Source organism: Mustelus asterias, chromosome 18 (assembly GCF_964213995.1).
Source record: "Mustelus asterias chromosome 18, sMusAst1.hap1.1, whole genome shotgun sequence".
Classification (NCBI taxonomy): Eukaryota; Metazoa; Chordata; class Chondrichthyes; order Carcharhiniformes; family Triakidae; genus Mustelus; species Mustelus asterias.
In genome coordinates, this window is record NC_135818.1 from 28909427 (window position 1) to 28931583 (window position 22157).

General features: G+C 42.0%; 2 protein-coding genes across 17 annotated transcripts in view; one reads left to right on the forward strand and one right to left on the reverse strand.

Moving 5' to 3' along the window:
* LOC144506906 (papilin-like) overlaps positions 1-14735 on the forward strand; it is a 90635-nt gene extending 75900 nt beyond the window's left edge. Inside the window, exons 6-8 of the mRNA XM_078233260.1 lie at positions 2455-2615; positions 11272-11485; positions 14139-14735. Coding sequence (XP_078089386.1) covers positions 2455-2615; positions 11272-11453 — 343 coding nt within the window. The 3' untranslated portion in view covers positions 11454-11485; positions 14139-14735. The remainder of the gene's footprint in view (positions 1-2454; positions 2616-11271; positions 11486-14138) is intronic.
* Positions 14726-22157, reverse strand: part of numb (NUMB endocytic adaptor protein) — a 250389-nt gene continuing 242957 nt past the window's right edge. For all 16 annotated transcript variants that reach the window (XM_078233644.1, XM_078233656.1, XM_078233648.1 and 13 more), the window contains one exon: positions 14726-16969. In XM_078233644.1, coding sequence (XP_078089770.1) covers positions 16284-16969 — 686 coding nt within the window. In that variant the 3' untranslated portion in view covers positions 14726-16283. The remainder of the gene's footprint in view (positions 16970-22157) is intronic.

Here is a 22157-nt window from a genome sequence, read left to right on the forward strand (position 1 = left end):
AAAAATGGGCTGAAAAATGGCAAATGGAATTTAACGCAGACAAGTGTGAGATATTGCACATTGGAAGGACAAAGCAAAGTAGAACGTACAGGGTAAGTGGTAGAACTCTGAAGAGTGCAGTTGAACAGAGGGATCTGGGAATACAGGTACAGAATTCCCTGAAAGTGACGTCACAGGTGGATAGGGTCATAAAGAGTGCCTTTGGTACATTGGCCTTTATAAATCGGAGTATCGAGTATAAAAGTTGGAGTGTTATGGTAAGGTTATATAAGGCATTGGTGAGGCTGAATTTGGAGTATTGTGTACAGTTTTGGTCACCTAGTTACAGGAAGGATGTAAATAAGATTGAAAGAGTGCAGAGAAGGTTCACAAGGATGTTGCCGGGACTTGAGAAGCTGAGTTACAGAGAGAGATTGAATAGGTTGGGACTTTATTCCCTGGAGCGTAGAAGATTGAGGGGAGATTTGATAGAGGTGTATAAGATTTTGATGGGTATAGATAGAGTGAATGCAAGCAGGCTTTTTCCGCTGAGGCTAGGGGAGAAAAAAACCAGAGGGCATGGGTTAAGGGTGAAAGGAGAAAAGTTTAAAGGGAATATTAGGGGGGGCTTCTTCACGCAGAGTGGTGGGAGTGTGGAATGAGCTGCCGGATAAAGTGGTAAATGCTTTTAACATTTAAGAAAAAAAGTGGAAGAAGCCAGAGAGTGGTTGTGGAGGATTGCTTCTCTGAGTGGAGGCCTGTGACTAGTGGTGTTATCATCCCCACTTTTAACATTTAAGAAAAACTTGGACGGGTTCATGGATGAGAGGGGTGTGGAGGGATATGGTCCAAGTGCAGGTCAGTGGGACTTGGCAAAAAATGGTTCAGCACAGACAAGAAGGGCCAAAAGGCCTCTTTCTGAGCTGTAATTTTCTATGGTTCTATGGTTCTATCTGCACTGTTGGAGGTACCATCATTTAGATCAGATGTTAAGCTGAGACCTTGCTGAAGGCCTGGGGGCGCACAGAGGCAGGGGTTGTTATCCCAGTGTCCTAGTCAAGATTTATACCTTGATCAACATCATTAAAAACTGATCATCTGGTATTTATCATATTGCTATTTGTGGGATCTTGTTCTTTGTAAATTAGCTTGCCACGTTATCTACGTTAATATAGTGATTACACTTCAATAATTGGCTGTAAAAAAATGTAGGACTTCCTGATGCCATGAAAGGTGCTTTCTGAATGCAAGGGTTTTTTTTGCCTTCTTTCACTCACTCCCCATCAGGGAAGCCTCCACTAGCTGCAAGACATCCCTTCTGAGAGTGAAACGATACGAATAATCAGTGACTGAAGATCAAATTGGTGGGGTTCTGGATAGGTTGGAGGGATGTCAGAAGCTGCAGCATGACATAGATAGGATGCAAGACTGGGCGGAGAAGTGGCAGATGGACTTCAACCCAGATGAATGTGTAGTAGTCCATTTTGGCAGGTCGAATGGGATGAAGGAGTATAATATCAACGGTAAGACTCTTAGCAGTGTAGAGGATCAGAAGGACCTTGGGGTCCGGGTCCATAGGACTCTAAAATCGGCCTCGCAGGTACAGGAGGTGGTTAAGAAGGCGTATGGTGTGCTAGCCTTTATCAATCGAGGGATTGAGTTTAGGAGTCGGGAGATAATGATGCAGCTTTATAAGACCCTTGTCAGACCCCACTTGGAGTACTGTGCTCAGTTCTGGTCGCCTCATTACAGGAGGGATGTGGAAATGATTGAAAGGGTGCAGAGGAGATTTACAAGGATGTTGCCTGGATTGGTTGGCATGCCTTATGAGGATAGGTTGAGGGAGCTCAGTCTTTCCTCCTTGGAGAGACGAAGGATGAGAGGTGACCTGATAAAGGTGTACGAGATGTTGAGAGGTATAGAGCGGGTGGATTCTCGGAGGCTTTTCCCCAGGGCTGAAATGGCTGCTACGAGAGGACACAGGTTTAAGGTGCTGGGGAGTAGGTACAGAGGAGATGTCAGGGGTAAGTTTTTCACTCAGAGGGTGGTGGGTGAGTGGAATCGGCTGCCGTCAGTGGTGGTGGAGGCAAACTCGATAGGATCTTTTGAGAGACTTCTGGATGAGTACATGGGACTTAATAGGATTGAGGGTTATAGGTAAGCCTATATATAAGCCTAGGTAGGTAGGGACATGACCGGTGCAACTTGTGGGCCGAAGGGCATGTTTGTGCTGTATTTTTTCTATGTTCTATGTTCTAAATTCATTTCCTACCCTTGCTAAAACAGTTCGATCATTCGTTATTCCTGTTCTTCCCTTCCTCCCCCACCCTCCTCCCTACATCCTCCATCCCAACACCAACAAGCAAGTGATTGATCCAAAAGAGACTATTTTATAATTTTCAAAGAGTACACCTGTAAATGGAAGGGGAGGAGTTGCAGAAAGCAATCTATGACCTGTTCATCTCTCTAAAACAGGAATGGAATTCCTCTGAGTGCAGATGGGGAGCACATCTACATTTCACCAGATGGTACTTTGACTTTGCACAATGTTGAGTTGGGAGATTCTGGTACTTACACCTGCAATGTGTACAGCGGCTCTCACTCAGTCAGTGCAAGTGCTGAGTTGACAGTCACATGTGAGTAATGACTTCAGTCACATCTTGATTTGCTTCACAACCAAATCACAGCATCCTCCCTGTTCCCCGCCTTCCAGATTAAGTGCATCAATTGTTCTAACCCTTAAATTACAGGAACTGTGCATATTTAATGTGATTATTGACAGCAAATGAAATGTAAAAATATTGTACCATTTTCCCAGCTCAAAAAGTACAAAGCTGCAACGATTAAGGTTGATGTCGTTAATGTGTTCTCTTAAACAAGATTCACTTTATTGATGGTCAGCAGATGTATCGAACTTTATTAATACCAAAGTTTGTAACTTTCCATTTATTTTAGTTAAACCAGTGAACTGAAAATTTGTGATAAACAATGAGAGCTGCATTCCCCAACTTAATCCCAGCATTCCCCAATTTAATCCCAGCATTCCCCAATTTAATCCCAGCATTCCCCAACTTAATCAAAACCCGATTCCCCAACTTGATCCCAACTCGATTCCCCAATTTAACCCCAGCCCAATTCCCCAACTCAATTCCCTAATTTAATCCCAATGCATTTCCCCTACTTAATCCCAGCCTCTCCTTTCTGACATCTCCCACAACACACAAACATTAACTTCCTCAAGAAACCATCGCTATATTAACTCCACCTTGAAACATATGATATTAGCTGCCCTAACCCTTGGAACCTTTTTGACATTAGCTGCCCCCACAGAGATCTCTGAAACCCATGACGTTCTTCTCCTAATTATCTTCTCTTAATCATACCACTCCTGTTTGCAATTAGCTGCATCAGAGTGAATTTGGCAGTAGGGAATGCTTTCTATTGCTCAGTATATAGAGTGCAGGCTGGATCTGCTTCATTTCTGCTTCTTGTGCAATGGTTCACTTATTTTATTTTTTCAGAATTTGCAACACTTCATCATAGAATCATAAAAACCCTACAGTGCAGAAAGAGGCCATTTGGCCCATTGAGTCTGCACCGACCACAATCCCACCCAGGCCCCATCCCCACATATTTATCCACTAATCCCTCTAATCAATGCATCCCGGGACACTAAGGGGCAATTTAGCATAGCCAATTAACCTAACCCACACATCTTTGGACTGTGGGAGGAAACCGGAGCACCCGGAGGAAACCCACACAGACACAGGAAGAATGTGCAAACTCCACACAGACAGTGACCCAAGCCGGGAATCGAACCCAGGTCCCTGGAGCTGTGAAGCAGCAGTGCTAACCACTGTGCTACCGTGCCGCCCCTTGCTGGAAAAACTTGCAACCCGTGTATCACAGAATCTTAACTGTGCCAAAGGAGGCCATTTGGCCCATCAAGTCTGCACTAGCTCTCCAAAGGAACATTTTACTTCATCCCACTCCCCTGCCTTATCTCTGTAACCTTGTACATTCTTTCCTTTCAGATAGCAATCAAATTCCCTTTTGAATATCTCAAATGAACCTGCCTCTACCTTTTCAAGAAATTCCTTCCAGACTCCAACCACCCTCTGGGTGAATAGTTTTCCCCACGTCACTTCTACTTTTCTTGTCCATTATTTTGAATCTCTGCCCTCTAGTTCTTGATATATTCAGGAGGGAGTTTCTCAGTATTAATCTTGTCCATACTCCTCAGGATCTTGAATACCTCTACCAAGTCTCCTCTCAGCTTTCTTTTCTTCAAGGAAAACAGTCGTATCCTCTCCAAGTTATCCTCAAAGTGACAGGTCATTAACCCTGGAATCATTCTTATGAAGCCTCCGGGGTCTATGGGCCAAGTACTGGAAAATGAGATGAGGATAGGTGCTTGATGGCTGATGCAGACATGATGGGCCAAAGAGCCTCTCTCCGTGCTGTGAAGCTCTATGACTCTAATCCCCTTTATACTCTCTCCAATTCCTTCACATCCTTCCTCGGGTTTGGTGCCCAGAACTAGACATAGTAGTCCAGATGAGGCTTAAGTAGTATCTTGCATAAGATCAAAATGGCCACCTTACTCTTGAACTTGATGCCCCTATAATGGCTGATCCTCTACCCCACTCCCTTAATTTCCTGACAGATCAAAAATCTATTGTTGATTTCAGTCTTGCATAAGCTCAACAATGGAACATCCACAGACCTCTGGGGTGGACAATGCCCCACCCATTGTGTTAGATTCCCCATCCAGGGGAAATGGCTACCATGTAAGGCACCTCCAAAAGTTTGAATGTTTTCGTAAGATTACCTCTCATTCCTCTTTACTCTAAAGAATTTACTCAGCATCTCATCATAGGGCAACCTCTCATCCCAGGAACCGATTGAGTGAACCTATGCCATACTGCCTCCAGGGCAATTATACCTTTCTTTAGAACTGGTGACCAAAACTGCAATGCAGTATTTCAGGTGTGGTCTCACCAAAATCTGTATAATTGTAGCAAGACTCTTTTATTCTTGTACTTCAATCCTCCTGTTATTTGCCTCTCAAATTGCTTGCTGCACCTATAAGCTAACTATGTTTGTCTCTACCCACATCTCTCTGAATAGGAACATATTTCACTTTGCACTTTGAAATAAAAATCTGCTTTTATATTTTTACTGCGTTTTCCCACATTATTTGGATACATTACAATTTGGATACATTACTCTCAATCCATTTGTCTAAGTCATTCATCTGGATTGTAAACAGCTGAGGCTCCAGCAGCCTGATCCTTCTCGAACTCCACTATTACAACCTTCCAACTTGAAAATGCCCCACTTACTCTCTGCTTCATGTCCATTAACCAATTAACCACAAGCCATTATGTTGCCTTTATCTTTTGTGTGGTAACTCCTTGAAAACCCTTTGGAAATACAAGTACTGACTCCCCTTTAACTATTATACAAGCTACATCCTCATAGAAGTCTAAATTTGTCAAACAATTTCCCTATTGTAAAAACAATGACTTTGATCATATTATGATTTTTTTAAAGTTAGTTATTAAAATCTTTCTAAAGATTCCAGCATTTCCCCAACTACTGATGTCTGGCTAACTGGCCTGTAGTTCCGTTTTTTTTTTCACTCCCTCCTTTATTGAATAGCAGTGTTACATTTACTAACACAGATCCCACAGTCCGCCCACCCAGCTTCAACATGTCTTGCCAACATTGGGCACACTTTAACCATTTCCACACTGTCCAAGGCCTTTATGCAGCAAATTGCCACCTGTGATGTTTTGCAGGGAACTCGGACTACACTATAATCCTCCCCAAGCAGTGACTCACCTCATTGAAAACAGCCCCTGACAACATTCGGCGGAGGACTCAGACAGCTCCATTTAGCCACTGCGGAAGCTATTACCTGGCTTGGTGATTACTACACAAGCTGAAAAAAATTGCCAACTTCCAATCTGCGAAGATCATTCTAGAATCAAGAGAATTATGAAAAATCATAACCACTGCATCCACTGTTTGGCAATCTGCAATTGCCTAGAAGTAAAACTGAACATCAGCATACTTGTGAAAGCTGATGCAGCGGCTACTGATTATGTCGTTGAGGGTAGAGTGTAGATGAGGAAGATCCAGTATTGATCTGCTATTATATGAACCTGTGTTTAAACTAGTACTCTAATGCAGATCTGATTCAGCAGAGGCACTGGGCTGAATTTTACCATGGGCTATGGGACTGCAATAATTGGGTCTCATGCTATTCTAATTGACTGCCTGCAGGCTTCTGCCATAGACGGAAGATTGGGAAAACTTTAAGAAACAACAAAGAACGACTAAGAAAGCGATAAAGAAAGGAAAGATAGGCTAGCTCTAAATATAAAAAATGATAGTAAAAGCTTTTACAAATACATAAAAAGGAATAGAGTGGCAAGAGTGAATGTTGGACCCTTGGAGGACGAGAGGGGGGATTTAATAGTGGGAAATGAGGAAATGGCTGAAACTTTAAATAAGTTTTGTGTGTCGGTCTTCACGGTGGAAGACACAAATAGTTTACCGAATATTAACGATAGAGGGTTGGTAGGAGAGGTACTCAATACAATTAATGTCACCAGGGGGGCAGTGCTTGGTAGACTAACGGGACTGAACGTGGACAAGTCCCCGGGCCCGGATGGAATGCATCCCAGGGTACTGAAAGAAATGTCAGAGGTAATAGCGGATGCGTTAGTGGTTATTTATCAAAATTCGTTGGATTCTGGGGTAGTGCCGGCGGATCGGAAAATGGCTAATGTTACGCCGCTGTTTAAAAAAAGGAAATAGACAAAAGGTGGGTAACTACAGGCCGGTTAGCTTAACGTCTGTAGTTGGGAAAATGCTGGAATCCATCATGAAAAAAGAAATAGCAGGCCATCTGGATAAGAATGGTTCGATTAAGCAGACGCAGCATGGATTCATGAGGGGAAAGTCATGCTTGACGAACTTGTTGGATTTTTATGAAGATGTGACTAGTGCGGTTGACGGAGGGAAACCGGTGGATGAGGTGTTTTTGGATTTCCAAAGGCGTTTGATAAGGTGCCTCACAAAAGATTGCTGAAGAAGATTGGGTCACACGGAGTTGGGGGTAGGGTGTTAGCGTGGATTGGGGATTGGCTATCCGACAGGAAGCAGAGAGTCAGAATGAATGGGTGCTTTTCTGGTTGGCAGATGGTAACTGGGGCCTCAACTATTTACCATTTATATAGACGATCTGGAGGAGGGGACTGAGTGTAGGGTAACAAAGTTTGCAGACGACACAAAGATAAGTGGAAAAGTGAATCGTGTGGAGGGCGTAGAAGGTCTGCAGAGAGATTTGGACAGGCTGTCAGTGGGCGAGGATCTGGCAGATGGAGTATAACGTTGACAAATGCGAGGTTATTCACTTTGGAGGAAATAATAGCAAATTGGATTATCTAAATGGAAAAAAATTACAACATGCTACTGTGCAAAGGGACTTGGGGGTTCTTGTACATGAGACGCAAAAACCCAGTCTGCAGGTGCGACAGGTGATCAAGAAGGCAAATGGGATGTTGGCCTATATCGCAAGGGGGATAAAATATAAAAGCAGAGAAATGTTGCTGCATCTGTACAGGGCATTGGTGAGGCCACAGCTGGAATACTGTGTGCAGTATTGGTCCCCTTATTTGCGGAAGGATATATTGGCCTTGGAGGGAGTGCAGAGAAGGTTCACCAGGTTGATACCAGAGATGAGGGGTGTTGATTATGAGGAGAGACTGAGCAGATTGGGTTTGTACTCGTTGGAATTTAGAAGGCTGAGGGGGGATCTTATAGAGACCTATAAGATAATGAAGGGGCTGGATAGGGTAGAGGTGGAGAGATTCTTTCCACTTAGATAGGAAGCTAGAACTAGAGGGCACAGCCTCAAAATAAAGGGGGGTCAGTTTAGGACAGAGTTGAGGAGGAACTTCTTCTCTCAGAGGGTGGTGAATCTCTGGAATTCTCTGCCCACTGAAGTGGTGGAGGCTACCTCGTTGAATATGTTTAAATCATGGATAGATGGATTCCTGATCGGTAAGGGAATTAGGGGTTATGGGGATCAGGCGGGTAAGTGGAACTGATCCACTTCAGATCAGCCATGATCTTATTGAATGGCGGGGCAGGCTCGAGGGGCTAGATGGCCTACTCCTGCTCCTATTTCTTATGTTCTTATAGTCAGCCCAATCAGAGGGCTGGCAACTCTGAAGCATCACCCCTGGGAGAGGTGAGTGCTACAAAGGCAGGTAGGAGACCTTGACCAGATAAGTAAATAAAATGTTAAGAACTTAGGGGATGTGCTTGCAGGTGGGGGGGGGGGGGGGGGGGGTCAGATTGTTAAGCAGTGGAGGCCCATGGTTTCAATGGCCATCCCTTTCCCTCCAGGGCTGCCACAGGGAGGCCACCTCCATGAAGCAGGCAGTCTCTCCACTTGTTTTGAAGGGGGAGGGGGGGCGCACTTCAATGTCAACAACATGGCTGCAACCCTGTAAAGTGGGCCTAAGCTTTCCTTACGTTGGGGAGCTGTCCTGATGCAGCTCCTCACCATTTTACTGGCCATTATGGCAGTGCTTAATCAACTGAATTAATCTGAGGTTTCAGCAATGCTCAAATTAAACTCAGTCTCCCAGCGGAGAAGAATGAGAGAGTAAAATCAGCCATGCTGCTATGTTGCTATTCAGTGACCCCTGCTGGGAAATAATCTAGTAAGAAGTCTCACAACACCAGGTTAAAGTCCAACAGGTTTATTTGGTAGCAAATACCATTAGCTTTCAGAGCGCTGCTCCTTCGTCAGATGGAGTGGAAATGGTTGTGAGACTTCTTACTGTGTTCACCCCAGTCCAACACCAGCATCTCCACATCGGGAAATAATCTGTCAGTGAATATATGTTCTCATAACCAATAGCCTGGTGCCATTCAAAGGTAAGTATCCTGATTGTACTGTATATAATAGGAGCACTAAGATTTGCATTAAATATGCTTTCATTTCAGTTACACATCCTTTACAGTTGTTATTTTATAGGTTACAGAAATGGACCATACAGCTGTATAAACAAATATAACAAAATCAACAACTCTTATTTGAATTAACCCGATGTATTAAGTCACTACTGGGAAAGCAACTGAAGGAGCAGATCATATAACCAAAAGAGAAAATGCTAGAAAATCTCAGCAGGTCTGACAGCATCTGCAAAGAGAGAAAAGAGCTAACGTTGAGTCCAGATGACCCTTTGTCAAAGCTTAAAAGGCATAGAAAGTGGGAGATATTTACACTGCAGGGTGAGGGAATGAAAAATGAGTCATAGCCGCAGAAACCGGGGGAAAAGATTGCTAATGGCAGTCTATAGAGAGAATAATGGGTGTGAATGGCCAAATGGCAGAGAAGCTAAAATCAGAGGGTAAGCTGTGACAGATGAAGATGTTGGTGGGGGGGGGGGGGGGGGGGGGGAGAGGGGCAACATTTAGAAAAGATGAGGCAAAGGAGGAGAAAAGGTAAGGAAAGGAGGGATAAAGTAGAAGAGTGGGGGTGGGGAAGGAAAATGAAGTGGAGATGCCGGCGTTGGACTGGGGTAAACACAGTAAGAAGTTTAACAACACCAGGTTAAAGTCCAACAGGTTTATTTTGTGGCTTTTGCTACCAAATAAACCTGTTGGACTTTAACCTGGTGTTGTTAAACTTCTTACAAGGAAAATGAAGACAGACAATAAAGAAATAAAAAGTAGAGAACAGTAAAAAATAAAATAAAATGAAAACAAAGGGGTCGAGGTTGGGTAGAGCTAATCATCTGGAGTTGTTGAATTCAATGTTGAGGCCGGCAGGCTGTAAAGTGCCTCGTGGGAAGATGAGATGCTGTTCCTCCAGTTTGCGTTGAGCTTCACTGGAACATTGCAGCAGGCCAAGGACAGACATGTGGGCACGGGAGCAGGATCGTGTGTTAAAATGGCAAGCAACGGGAAGGTCAGGGTCCTGACTGAGCACAGACTGAAGGTGCCCAGCAAAGCGATCACCCAGTCTATGCTTGGTCTCTCCGATATAGAGGAGACCACATTGAGAGTAGCGAATGCAATAGACCAAAACTGAAAGAGGTGGAAATGAAATGCTGCTAAACCTGGAATGAGTGTTTTGGGCCTTGGACGGTAAGAATGGAAGAGATAAAGGGACAGGTGTTACACCTTCTATGATTGCATGAGAAGGTGCCATGAGTGACAGGAGAGGTATTGGGTATAGTGGAGGAGTGGACTAGGTTATCCCGGAGGGAACGGTCTCTGCGGAATGCTGACAGAGGGAGTGAAGGGAAGATGTGTTTGGTGGAGTTGGCGAAAATGGCAGAGGATTATGCTTTGCATGTGGAGGCTGGTGGGGTGAAATATGAGAACAAGGGGGAAGAGGGTGAGGGTCGTGGCACTGGAGATGGACTGCACACTGTTGAGGGCCCTGTTGACAACTGTAGATGGGAATCCATGGTTGAGGAAAAAGGAACACATATTAGAAGCACCACTTTGGAAAGTGGCATCATCGGAACAGATGCGACGGAGCTGAAAGGGATGGAGTCCTTACAGGATGTAGGATGTGAAGCTCTGTAGTCCAGATAGTTGTGGGAGTCAGTGGGCTTGTAATGGATAGTGGTAGATAATCTATTGCTGGAAATGGAGACAGAAACTTCAAGGAAGGGAAGGTAAGTGTCTAAGATGGACCAAAGAAATTGGAAGCAAAGTTGATGAATTTTTCAAGGTCTGAACGAGAACATGAAGAGGCACCAAAATAGTTATCGATGTACCGGTAAAGGAGTTGTGGGAGGGGACCTGGGTAGGCTTAGAACAAGGAATGTTCCACGTACCCATAAAAAGAACAGATTGTATAACCTTTAAACACACTATTTAACAGCCCAGGATTCCCATTACTTTTATATCCAGTTCTTACAGAATCATTTAGTCAGAATCATTGCAGCACAGGAGGAGGCCACACAGCCTCAAGAGTCTTCTATTGAGGATGTAAACTTTTTACAATATTTTTGGGTTAGCCTGCACGTGGGTGGGGGGATATCCCACTTGTTGACAACTGTTCCCTCCTCAGAAATTGCTATTTTAACTTTATATACAATCTGGCCTTGATCCTGGAAATGATAGTGAACTGAAAGCTAATTTCTGTATGTTCTATACACAATTGTGAGGCAAGAGTCTCTGCTGTGCTCAGATGAAAAGGGTAAATTCTAAATTTTTGTTACATTTATTTTCACGTGATAATTTTTTCAGCCATGAGACCAGTGGTGCAACCTCCAGACCATGATTCAGTGTGTGTGGATCAACCAGAACTGGCTAACTGTGATCTGATAGTACAGGCCGATCTCTGCTCCAATCAGTACTACTCCAGCTTTTGCTGTTCAAGTTGCTCCAAGCACTGGTCACGTAACCAGCATCTACAACAGCAGGGATAATGGTGGCGTGTGCAGGGAACTGTGGGACTCAGGTGATGGGGTAGAATTTCTTTTTTCTTCTTATTGCTTGGATTAATAAATGTTTTCAGACAATATCTTAAAAGTTGTGAATCAGATTAACACCACCGCAGACCTCAATGATCAGTGAAAACAGTAAAGGAAACGGATTGATGGACATCTATTGTTTTTCTTAGGAATTGGGGTCCATTTTTAGCATGCAGAAAATTGGAGACCCCCCCCCCCCCCCCAAGTAAAATACTCTGCATTGATTTAATAATCAAATCCTCTGTGGTGCCCCACCCATGAGCACAGCAAAATAAAAAATAAAGTTTAGAATAAATTGATCTACGGTCTCGAACTTCCTTTTTTCCTCATTCCGTTTTTCCTTGTGTGAAAGAAGCTGGGAATTCAGATACATGACTAGTTTGTGTTACTCCATTGTGCCTCATAATAGATGATTATTATGAATTTTGGCTTTATCTGTTTTTGCTCCTTACTCATCAAATGGCCCATATCTGAGAATTAGACAAAACAGCAACTGATCTTTGCAGTCAGGGTATCTTGTAAAATTGGAAATTTGCTTCAAACGTTTTTTTAAAATCACAATAAAATCAAATGGAGCAGAAAAAGACAAATCATTTCCTAACATGAGCATGTAAAAAATAGGAGTTAGAACTGGGGTAAGCCATTTGGCCCATTGAGGTGCCTCCACCATTCAATAAGATTATGGTTGATCTGATTGTGGCCTTAACTCCACTTTCCAGCCTGCTCCCTTGTCAATCAAAAAGCTGCCCAACTCCACTTGGAATATATTGAATGACCCACTGCTCTCTGGGAAAGAGAATTCCAAAGATTAACGACCCTCAGAGCCCATATTTCAAACATCTTCTCAGTATCTACTCTTACAAAGCATCAATATATGTTTCAATTAGATCATTTCTCATTCTTCTAAGCTCCAATGAGTATAGGTCTAACCAGCTTGACCTTTCCCCATAAGACACCCCTGTAGAATTCCTGTGCTAGATCTTTGAGCTAACTAGAGCAGAGGAGTGGGACTTTCTTCAGTCCTGCAATTTCACAAATCATCTTATGAAATTTAAAAAATATGTTGAAACTACAATACATCAGCATTTGAAAAAGAATGAACTCTAGCAAGATGGAAAGTATGGGTACCTGAAAAGTTTCTACCCAAAAACATTATCTTATTTTTTCTTTTAAGTGTTCCATTTCCAGCATTTTGCTTTTATTCAGAGTCAGTTTTCCTCCTTGTATACATTTCCATCATGCAAAAATTGACCATTCCATCCAGAAACCCCTGACAGTATGGTGGTGAGTGAGTCATTGTAAAATATTGACTGAAAACATTCTCTCTCCTTTGATTTGGGTGTCTACACAACAGATTGCCTCACATGCATGTTTTAGCTTCACCAGCAGTAGTAATAATGCCTTCTTAGTTTAGTTGCATGGCTGATATGTTTTCTCAAATTAACTGTTTCTCGGTTTCTTTTTTTGTAGGATTTTCTCTCCCAAGTCAATTTGAACAGCTATCCTGATAAATCTGCCATCATTTTAGCTTTCATGACAGGCTCTAAATGAGATTTGGTTACAATTTAGAACATGGTTGCATTCATTTATTAGAATATAATGAATAAGGCTGATTGTTTCGAATATACACACTATTTAAAAATTGGGGGAGAAATGCCAATGCCTTTTTTCTCATCTATCTGACTAAAAATGTTCAATATCTCTGTGGAGAGGAATTGTTTTTGTTTATCAATTACAAGGGAATATGATGCAGTCGTTTTCTCTACAGTCAGGTTTCGCTTCATACCTTTGGAGCAAGCTTGTTTTGTTAACACAACAGCTTCTAACCTAATAGCGATGGTCATTTTTCCTCCCTACACGGTACCTTACAGCAGTTAATAGAGTCATCCTGATAACACTATAATAAAGGCACATTTATCTCAATACATTTTTCCCCCTTCTGATAACATAATTCCAAATATAACATTTACTGCAATGTGCTGAGGGTGACAAAATTTGAAAGCAACCAATTGATACATTTATTAGTTATAACATCAATACAAAACATTTGATTCATTTATATTATTAATGTCCTGAAACAGGCAACTCATCATCTAATTTTAATCTCGCACAGGTTTTCATGTTTAATGTGCAATTTTTCTTCTCATTTCTCTAAGTTCTTTTGCAAATTGTGTCCTCTAGTTGCCAATACTCCTGCCACTGGAAGAAGTTTCAAACCCCCTTGTAATTCTGAGAACATATTAAATTTCTCCTCATGCTTCTCTGATCTCAGGAGATCAATCTCAACTTCTTCCACATAACTAAAGTTCCTCATGCCTGGTACCAGTCTGGTACATCTCTGCCCCCTCCAATGATTTATAATGATTTTTTCGTACTCTACACCTCTATAAATCTAATGATTCGAATACAGTCTTGTCAACTTCAAAGATTTGTGTATGTGAACCCTCAGAACTCTGTTCCTGCATCCCCTTTAAAATTGTACCATTTAATTTATATAATTTCATAATCCCCTCCAAAATGTATCATTTCATAATTCTGTGTGTTACATTTCAGCTGCCAAGTAATTTTTCTGTGGGGTTAAACAACAAGCAGTACATAATACAAAAAAGGCACATCTGATTGGAGTATTCTCTATTATAGGTCCACTTCACTGGCAGTAAGATGGACTGTAGAATATGAACAAGAGATGCCACTCAAGAAATGTTTAAAAATTGATTATCACAGAAAAAGGTGACCAGCATACTTCTGACTATACGAGCAGTTATACCCACATTTTATTATGCAAATAGAAGTACCTGTACTCTTTTTATATTATTGATGTATATAATAGTTTTAGAACTACAAGTTACTGCACATTCTTATAAACAAATTAATATAGAAAATACAATTTTCAAAGGTTGTGAACTTTGTTATTTCAAAAGATATATGAGATTTATCTACATTCAGATTTTATTTTTGTGTAAAAAGACTGGTGTTTTCAAAGACTAAATGTTGACAAGTTGGATAAACTCAGTAAATTATCAGATAAGATTTGCTGTTGGACCCTGCCGTTTCATCCTTTGAACTGATGTTAAGTAGATAATATTGTACATAACACTTAATACTTAACTATTTTTGACTTGAGTCAAGAATCAGTTATCAAGAACACGATGTTTATATAAAAATGTATATTATGTATGTGTTATTAACACATTTCCATGAATAGCACATGAATTAATTAAACAATACATACTGAACCAATGGTCTTTTTATATTTACACAGAATGGCAAAATACAATAAGCTACTGATTGAGGAAATTAAAAAGTTTTGGTGCTGGGAATCCGCTATGGAAGGTGCAAGTTAAAGTTGTTCTTGTACAATGTACAAGATCTATCCAGTGCCGCCAGCTAATAGGAGTATTGTAAATCTGGATTCCTTCCTTAGGATTAATCATGCACACAAAACTGTCTCACAATAATATTCAAAGCTTTCTTGTGTAACATTCCAGCCTTTCTTATTTTACACTCTGGTTTTGGGCGCGTCATTATTTTCAAGGTTATATTTATATTTAGAATGATATGGATAGGCTTTGGTAAACTGATTTAAAACATTGTTGCTGGTTTTGGCGGAGAGATAATATGATTAAAGAAATGCTAGAGACTAGTTCAAAAAAAGTACCTATTTAGTGTGTGAAATCTGTTATCAAAGCTCTTCCTTGCTACTGAAATGTAAAATAATTTAAAGTTGTGATTGGAAATAATCAAAAAAGCATTTTCCCAAATTTAATCAGTCTTCTAACCACCATTTATTTCTGTTAAAGATTATAAATCTCCAGTATAAATTTCTTTCTTTATTACAAGTGATTGTAAGGCTCATACAAGTCAAAATTAAAACAAAACTAAAGAAAACCTGCTGAATCCTCAAGTGAGATGCAAAGTAGCTGTAACACAGAAGAACAGACTCTCACTGATCACCACAAAGGGAAGGAGGAAGGTTAGAAAAGTGAGTACAGCTTGGTACCAACAAGGATAATTTTGTTTAACTATATTGTGCAAATCCATTTAAACAATTACAGCACTCAAACCTGACTGACCATCTTAAAAACCCATTCAAAATAGTAAGAAAAACAAGAGAATTTCCAGTAACAGAACAAAATAAGATCTTGCTCAGCAGAACATATAAGATTGATCATGGTTTCTGTAGACCATAACAATACTGTTAAAAATATTTAACTGATGATAACTAATGATTGATAATTGGTCATCTGTTCAAGCAAGTTTATTACCCACAGCAAAATAGTCTGTAACAAGGTCCAGCTAAAGGATCACATATACCTCAATTACTTAATCAGCAATAAACCATTCCCTATATACATTTCGTACAACTGTTCGGTGTTTTTACCTTTGGCAAGATTACTTACAGCTCAATTTCCATAACTATTTAAAATATATATACTAATGCATAAAAATAAAGATTTTGGCATCAATTTATCCAAAGTGGAAGCTCCAACACTAGAGAACTGCAGCATCATTCTGCAGTCTCACCACAGAATAACAATGTAATGGTAGGTAGAAAGAGTTTAGAAACAAGCAGCTGATCCCCTACACTTGTACCATTAAAATAAACCAATTTTTCTAAGGCAGATAACAGACATGCCCCTTTGATCATTCAACCTTGCTAATTTTTTCAGTCCAGTTGTGCGTCAGGTTTATAATGGTTTTCAGAGACTGTTAAAGCAGTTCTTCATGCCCATTATCAACACTGAACGCTTTCCACACACAAAAGAAAAAACATCTGAACTCTGCTCAAAGTTCAATCTCAAAGGTTTTCTGTAAGTCACTAGAAAATGGGTTAGTAGGAGAAGGTGTGGCCCGTTGCTTTGATTTATATTCCAGTGCATTCCACTGAGCCTCAAAAGCATCAATTTCTGGTATGCCTGCTGTCATCTGAATGCTTTTGGTTTCTGTTGTCCAGTTGCCACTTTCTGCTCCATTAAAAGCCGCCGAACCATTAATTTGCTGGGCAGGTTTAAAATAAGGGTTAGCATTTGCAGTAATGCTCATGATGCCACCTTCATTTTGTGGGAATGCATTTTGTTTCAACTGTGCATGAGGAACCTGAATATAACCTGCTGTGCCAAAGACGTTAGCAACCATTTGTGAAGGGGTGATTCCAACCACAGGCACACTTGGAGCTTGATATGGTACCCCATTGGTAACTCCTAGACTGTATGGCTGAGCAGGAACAAACGTAGGCTGCATCTGAGGAACCACACCGACTGGTGCTGCCTGAGGGGTAACAAAAGTGTTGGCCTGAAAGGACTGTGGAGCTGGTGGCACAGCCAATGATGGTTGTGGCAGTGACTGTGGTGCCGGTTGCATTCGTACACTTTTTGATACTTCTTCAAGCCAGCGGTCAGCTTCCGATGGCGTGCGTCTGTGACTGGGTTGAAACTGTGTTGTTACAGTAGCAGCTGAGCCCCATTCAATGCCTGGTTAAAACAAGGAGAAAAATATTGAAAGACAAGAACAAAATAAGTGTTCTGATTAACATTAAAAGAAAATGGTGACTATTTTAAGATGGTTTTATAAAAATCCCAGTGTCTAAGCCTAACCTCAGCTGCATCAAGCTCAGTCTTACATCTTCAGAGGAAGAAGTTAAAATGCTATTCCAGTCGGCCACATGGAAAAGGAGGGACAAGTTGGTCTCCTTCAAGTATACCTGCCATTCAATAAACCCGGAGGAAACCCATGCCTTTGAACTCCTGGTTCCACCATTCAATGAGATCATGGCGAACTATGATCTAGCTTCATATAGCCACCAGTGCCCCAATCCCTCAATATCTTTGGTTAACAATCTATTAATCTCAATTTTAATTAACTGGCACCAATTGCTGTTTGCAAAATAATTCCAAATATCCTTTGTGTTGAGCAGAGTTTCCAAATTTCACTCCGAGAATCACTACAGTGCAGAAAGAGGCCATTCGACCCATCAAGTCTGCTCTGAGAGCATCCCATCCTATTGACCAAGAGCACCCAACCCTATCACTGTAACCCCATGTATTTACCCCGATGATTCTCCTAAACCTACACATCTTAGGACACTAAAGGGCAATTTAGCATGGCTAATCAATCTAACCCGCACATCTTTGGACTGTGGGAAGAAATCACAGCACCCGGAGGAAACCCATGCAGATAAAGGCAGAATGTGCAAACTCCACACAGTCACCCAAGGTTGGAATCGAATCTGGGTCCCTGGCGCTGTGAGGCAGCAGTGCTAACCACTGTGCCACCATGCCACTCTGAGAGATCCAGCTCTGATTTTTAGACTATGTCCCCTCATTGTTCCCAGCAGGCAAAAATATTTCCTCCCAATCTACCTCATCTGCTCCCCTCAGTATCTTGAAAACTTCAATCAAATCAGCCTTACCTCCAAATAACTTAACACTTGGAGTCCAGGTGCTATTCTAATGAATCTACACTGCACTCTCTCCAAGGCCAATATATCCTTCCTAAGGTGTGGTGTTCAACGCTGCTCACAGTACTCCAGGTGTGATCTAACCAGGAGTTTGCATAGTTAAAGCATGACCTCTCCAACCTTGTACTCTAGTCCTCAAGATACAAACAAAGAAAATTACAACACAGGAACAGGCCCTTCGGCCCTCCCAGCCTGCACTGACTATGCTGCCCGACTGAACTAAAACCCCTTACCCTTCCGGGGACCATATCCCTCTATTCCCATCCTATTCATGTATTTGTCAAGACGCCCCTTAAAAGTCACCATCGTATCTGCTTCCACTACCTCCCCCAGCAGCGAGTTCCAGGCACACACTACCCTCTGTGTAAAAACATTTGCCTTATATATCTCCTTTAAACATTGCCCCTCGCACCTTAAACCTATGCTCCCGGTAATTGACTCTTCCACCCTGGGAAAAAGCTTCTGACTATCCACTCTGTCTACGCCCCTCATAATCTTGTACATTTCTATCAGGTCACTCCTCAAGCTCCATCATTCCAGTGAGAACAAATCAAGTTTCTCCGACCTCTCCTCATAGCTAAGATTTTCTGTACAAAGGTTAACATTCCACTGCTGAAAGGTCACAGGTCTGAAACAATAAGTCTCTCCACAGATGCTGCCTGACCTGCTTTTATAGCATTTTCTTTTTTTATTTCAGCATTTCATTAACCTTTATTATTTTTTGTACCTATTGATGACATTTTAATGTCTTATGTACTTTGACCGCCACTGTTCCGAGACTTTCACCATTTAGAAAGTATCTGTACCTAAACTCCATTTACCTGCCTTTGACCCATATCGTCAGATAGCTTCAGCAAGGAACAATGCAAAAACATCTCCATTACATTAGGCATTTTATTTCTCTTCGCCCTCCTCAATCTCATTTAAAAATGTAACATGGAAGATAGCAAAATGAAATGAGTGCAAGCTTAGACCAATCAGTCCCTCGAGCCTAAACTTGAATAGTTCAATTAGATTCTGGCCGACCCATACTTGAATTCCTATGTTACCCTACTATTTGCCACCTCCCTCAATACCCTTGCCTAAGATAAATCTACCACACTCAGTCTTGAAATTTTCAATTGTTGCTGAACCTTGCCAGCTTTTATTTTAAGGCTGGATGGAGGAGAAAGCGAGTACTCCAGATTTCCACAGCCCTTCCTGATATCACCCCTAAATAGTCTAGCTGTAATTTTATGACTGCACCCCCCCCACCTCTCTATCTACCCCAACAACTCTTTGAATCATCTTAAAACAACTCAATTAGATCACTGTCTAATCGTTTATATTCCAGTGATAATGAGTCGAGTCTATGCAACAAATGGGAGAAGATAACAAAAGTGTGTGTTGCCGAAAAAAGAGGCATGCTGTTGAAGCTTTTCGTTTGCATTCATCAGGACACTTTTCATACATACTAATAGTAAAATGAATGACAATTTATACTGCATAAGTGTTAGTTGGCTGGCAAGTCGATTCTGACTGGTAGAGGCATTGCTGTGGTGAATGCACCAGGAAACATAGGACATAGAAAAAATACAGCACAAACAGGCCCTTCGGCCCACAAGTTGCGCCGGTCATGTCTCTACCTACCTAGGCTTATATATAGGGTTACCTATAACCCTCGATCCTATTAAGTCCCATGTACTCATCCAGAAGTCTCTTAAAAGACCCTATCAAGTTTGCCTCCACCACCATTGACGGCAGCCGATTCCACTCACCCACCACCCTCTGAGTGAAAAACTTACCCCTGACATCTCCTCTGTACCTACTCCCCAGCACCTTAAACCTGTGTCCTCTTGTAGCAGCCATTTCAGCCCTGGGAAAAAGCCTCCGAGAATCCACCCGATCTATACCTCTCAACATCTCGTACACCTCTATCAGATCGCCTCTCATCCTTTGTCTCTCCAAGGAGAAAGGACCGAGCTCCCTCAACCTATCCTCATAAGGCATGCCAACCAATCCAGGCAACATCCTTGTAAATCTTCTCTGCACCCTTTCAATCATTTCCACATCCCTCCTGTAATGAGGCGACCAGAACGGAGCACAGTACTCCAAGTGGGGTCTGACGAGGGTCTTATAAAGCTGCATCATTATCTCCCGACTCCTAAACTCAATCCCTCGATTGATGAAGGCCAGCGCACCATACGCCTTCTTAACCACCTCCTCTACCTGCGAGGCCGATTTAAGAGTCCTATGGACCCAGACCCCAAGGTCCTTCTGATACTCTACACTGCTAAGAGTCTTACCCTTGATATTATACTCCTTCATCCAATTTGACCTACCAAAATGGACCACTACACATTTATCCGGGTTGAAGTCCATCTGCCACTTCTCCGCCCAGTCTTGCATCCTATCTATGTCACGCTGCAGCTTCTGACATCCCTCCAACCTATCCACAACACCACCAACCTTCATGTCTTCGGCAAACTTACCAACCCATCCCTCCACTTCCTCATCCAGGTCATTTATTAAAATGACAAACAGCAAGGGTCCCAGAACAGATCCCTGGGGCACTCCATTGGTGACCGACCTCCATTCAGAAAAAGACCCGTCTACAACCACTCTCTGCCTTCTGCAGGCAAGCCAGTTCTGAATCCACAAGGCAACGGCCCCTTAGATCCCATGCGCTCTCACTTTCTCGAGAAGTCTTGCATGGGGGACCTTATCGAACGCCTTGCTGAAGTCCATGTAAACCACATCTACCGCTTTTCCTTCGTCAATGTGTTTAGTCACATTTTCAAAGAACTCCACCAGGCTCGTAAGGCACGATTTGCCTTTGACAAAGCCGTGCTGACCACTTTTGAGCATACTAAACTTCTCTAAATGTTCATAAATCCTGTCCCTCAGGATCTTCTCCATCATGCACAATTAACTGCCAACCTTTTGTGCAGATTTAAACTATGCAGGTCAACTTGATTGGTAATGGCATTGTCATGGGGAATGTACCAGGCAATGGCTGTGCCCTAAGCTTTTGTTTCGTTGACAAAAGTGCAATGCATGGACACAATTCTTGGTCTGCAATCAACATGTGTGAATGGATGTAGCTTCTAGAATACGCAAGTGAGCCAAACTGTAAGCTCGACTGATGATCTTAAACTCATTTTCTGTGTAATTCCAGCACAATCAGGATTGTTTAACAACTGTTGGCCAATCACAGCGAACGTTAGGTACTGTGGGTGGGATTTTCCACATGCTCCTTTGGCGGGGGAATCTTCTGGCCCAGGGTAATGAGCTAGACTGGGCACTCTTCAGGACCAAAAGTCGCAGCCTTCATCCCATTTATGAGTTTGCATACAGCAAGCAATGATCTGATCAGGGTAGCCATTAGCCCATGGAATGGCTTTGATGCACCAAACCTACATGGTGAGCAAACGGCTTGGGCCTTATTTCCAAGGTTCCAATTTGTACTGCGTGGAGCTGCAGAATTCCAAGGCGTATAGACCGTTGAAGGTAGGCTTGCGGTCAATAGCAGTAGAGAACCCATTGGCAGATCTCTCAATAAGCATAGTGAGGAAAGGGAGCTCACTGCCTGCTCCATTTCAAAGGTATGTAAGGAAATGCTTAGGTGGATTGTAGATTCAAATATAGCAAATGTTTTACTTACTTCCTAACCCTTGCGTAGATGGTAAGTATCATTCCATCACAGATGGAAAACAACAAAGGTGTTTATGAGAGCCGGACTTAGAAGATCTATTTGGGCATACATGCATGAGTTGCTGAATTCACAAGTTCAATTAATACAAATTCAGACAATGGTGGCGTGTCTAGATTGCCATAACAGCGACGTGGTGCAAATGTCTATGACTTCCTTGAGTGGTACACTGGTGAATAGGCTAGCAATGTCGAATGACAAATCTGAGTCAACCTGCCAAGTTTAAATTTGAACAAAAGCTTGACAGTTAACTATTTGCTGGTGCATTCTCCATGGCAACATCTCTATCAATCAGCACTCTCTTCTCATGCAGTATTAATTGTTGTTCCATTTACTATTGGTATTCTTGCAAAGTGTCCTGATGAGTACAAAACAAAAGGCTTCAACAGTATGTCTCTTTTTCAGCAATGCTCAAAAATTCTGAACTATCAAGAAACAGCCAGGTTTTCTTTGGAAACATTTGACAGCACATCATACTCATGCTTCATTTATTATTAAGCCAATGTAAAAC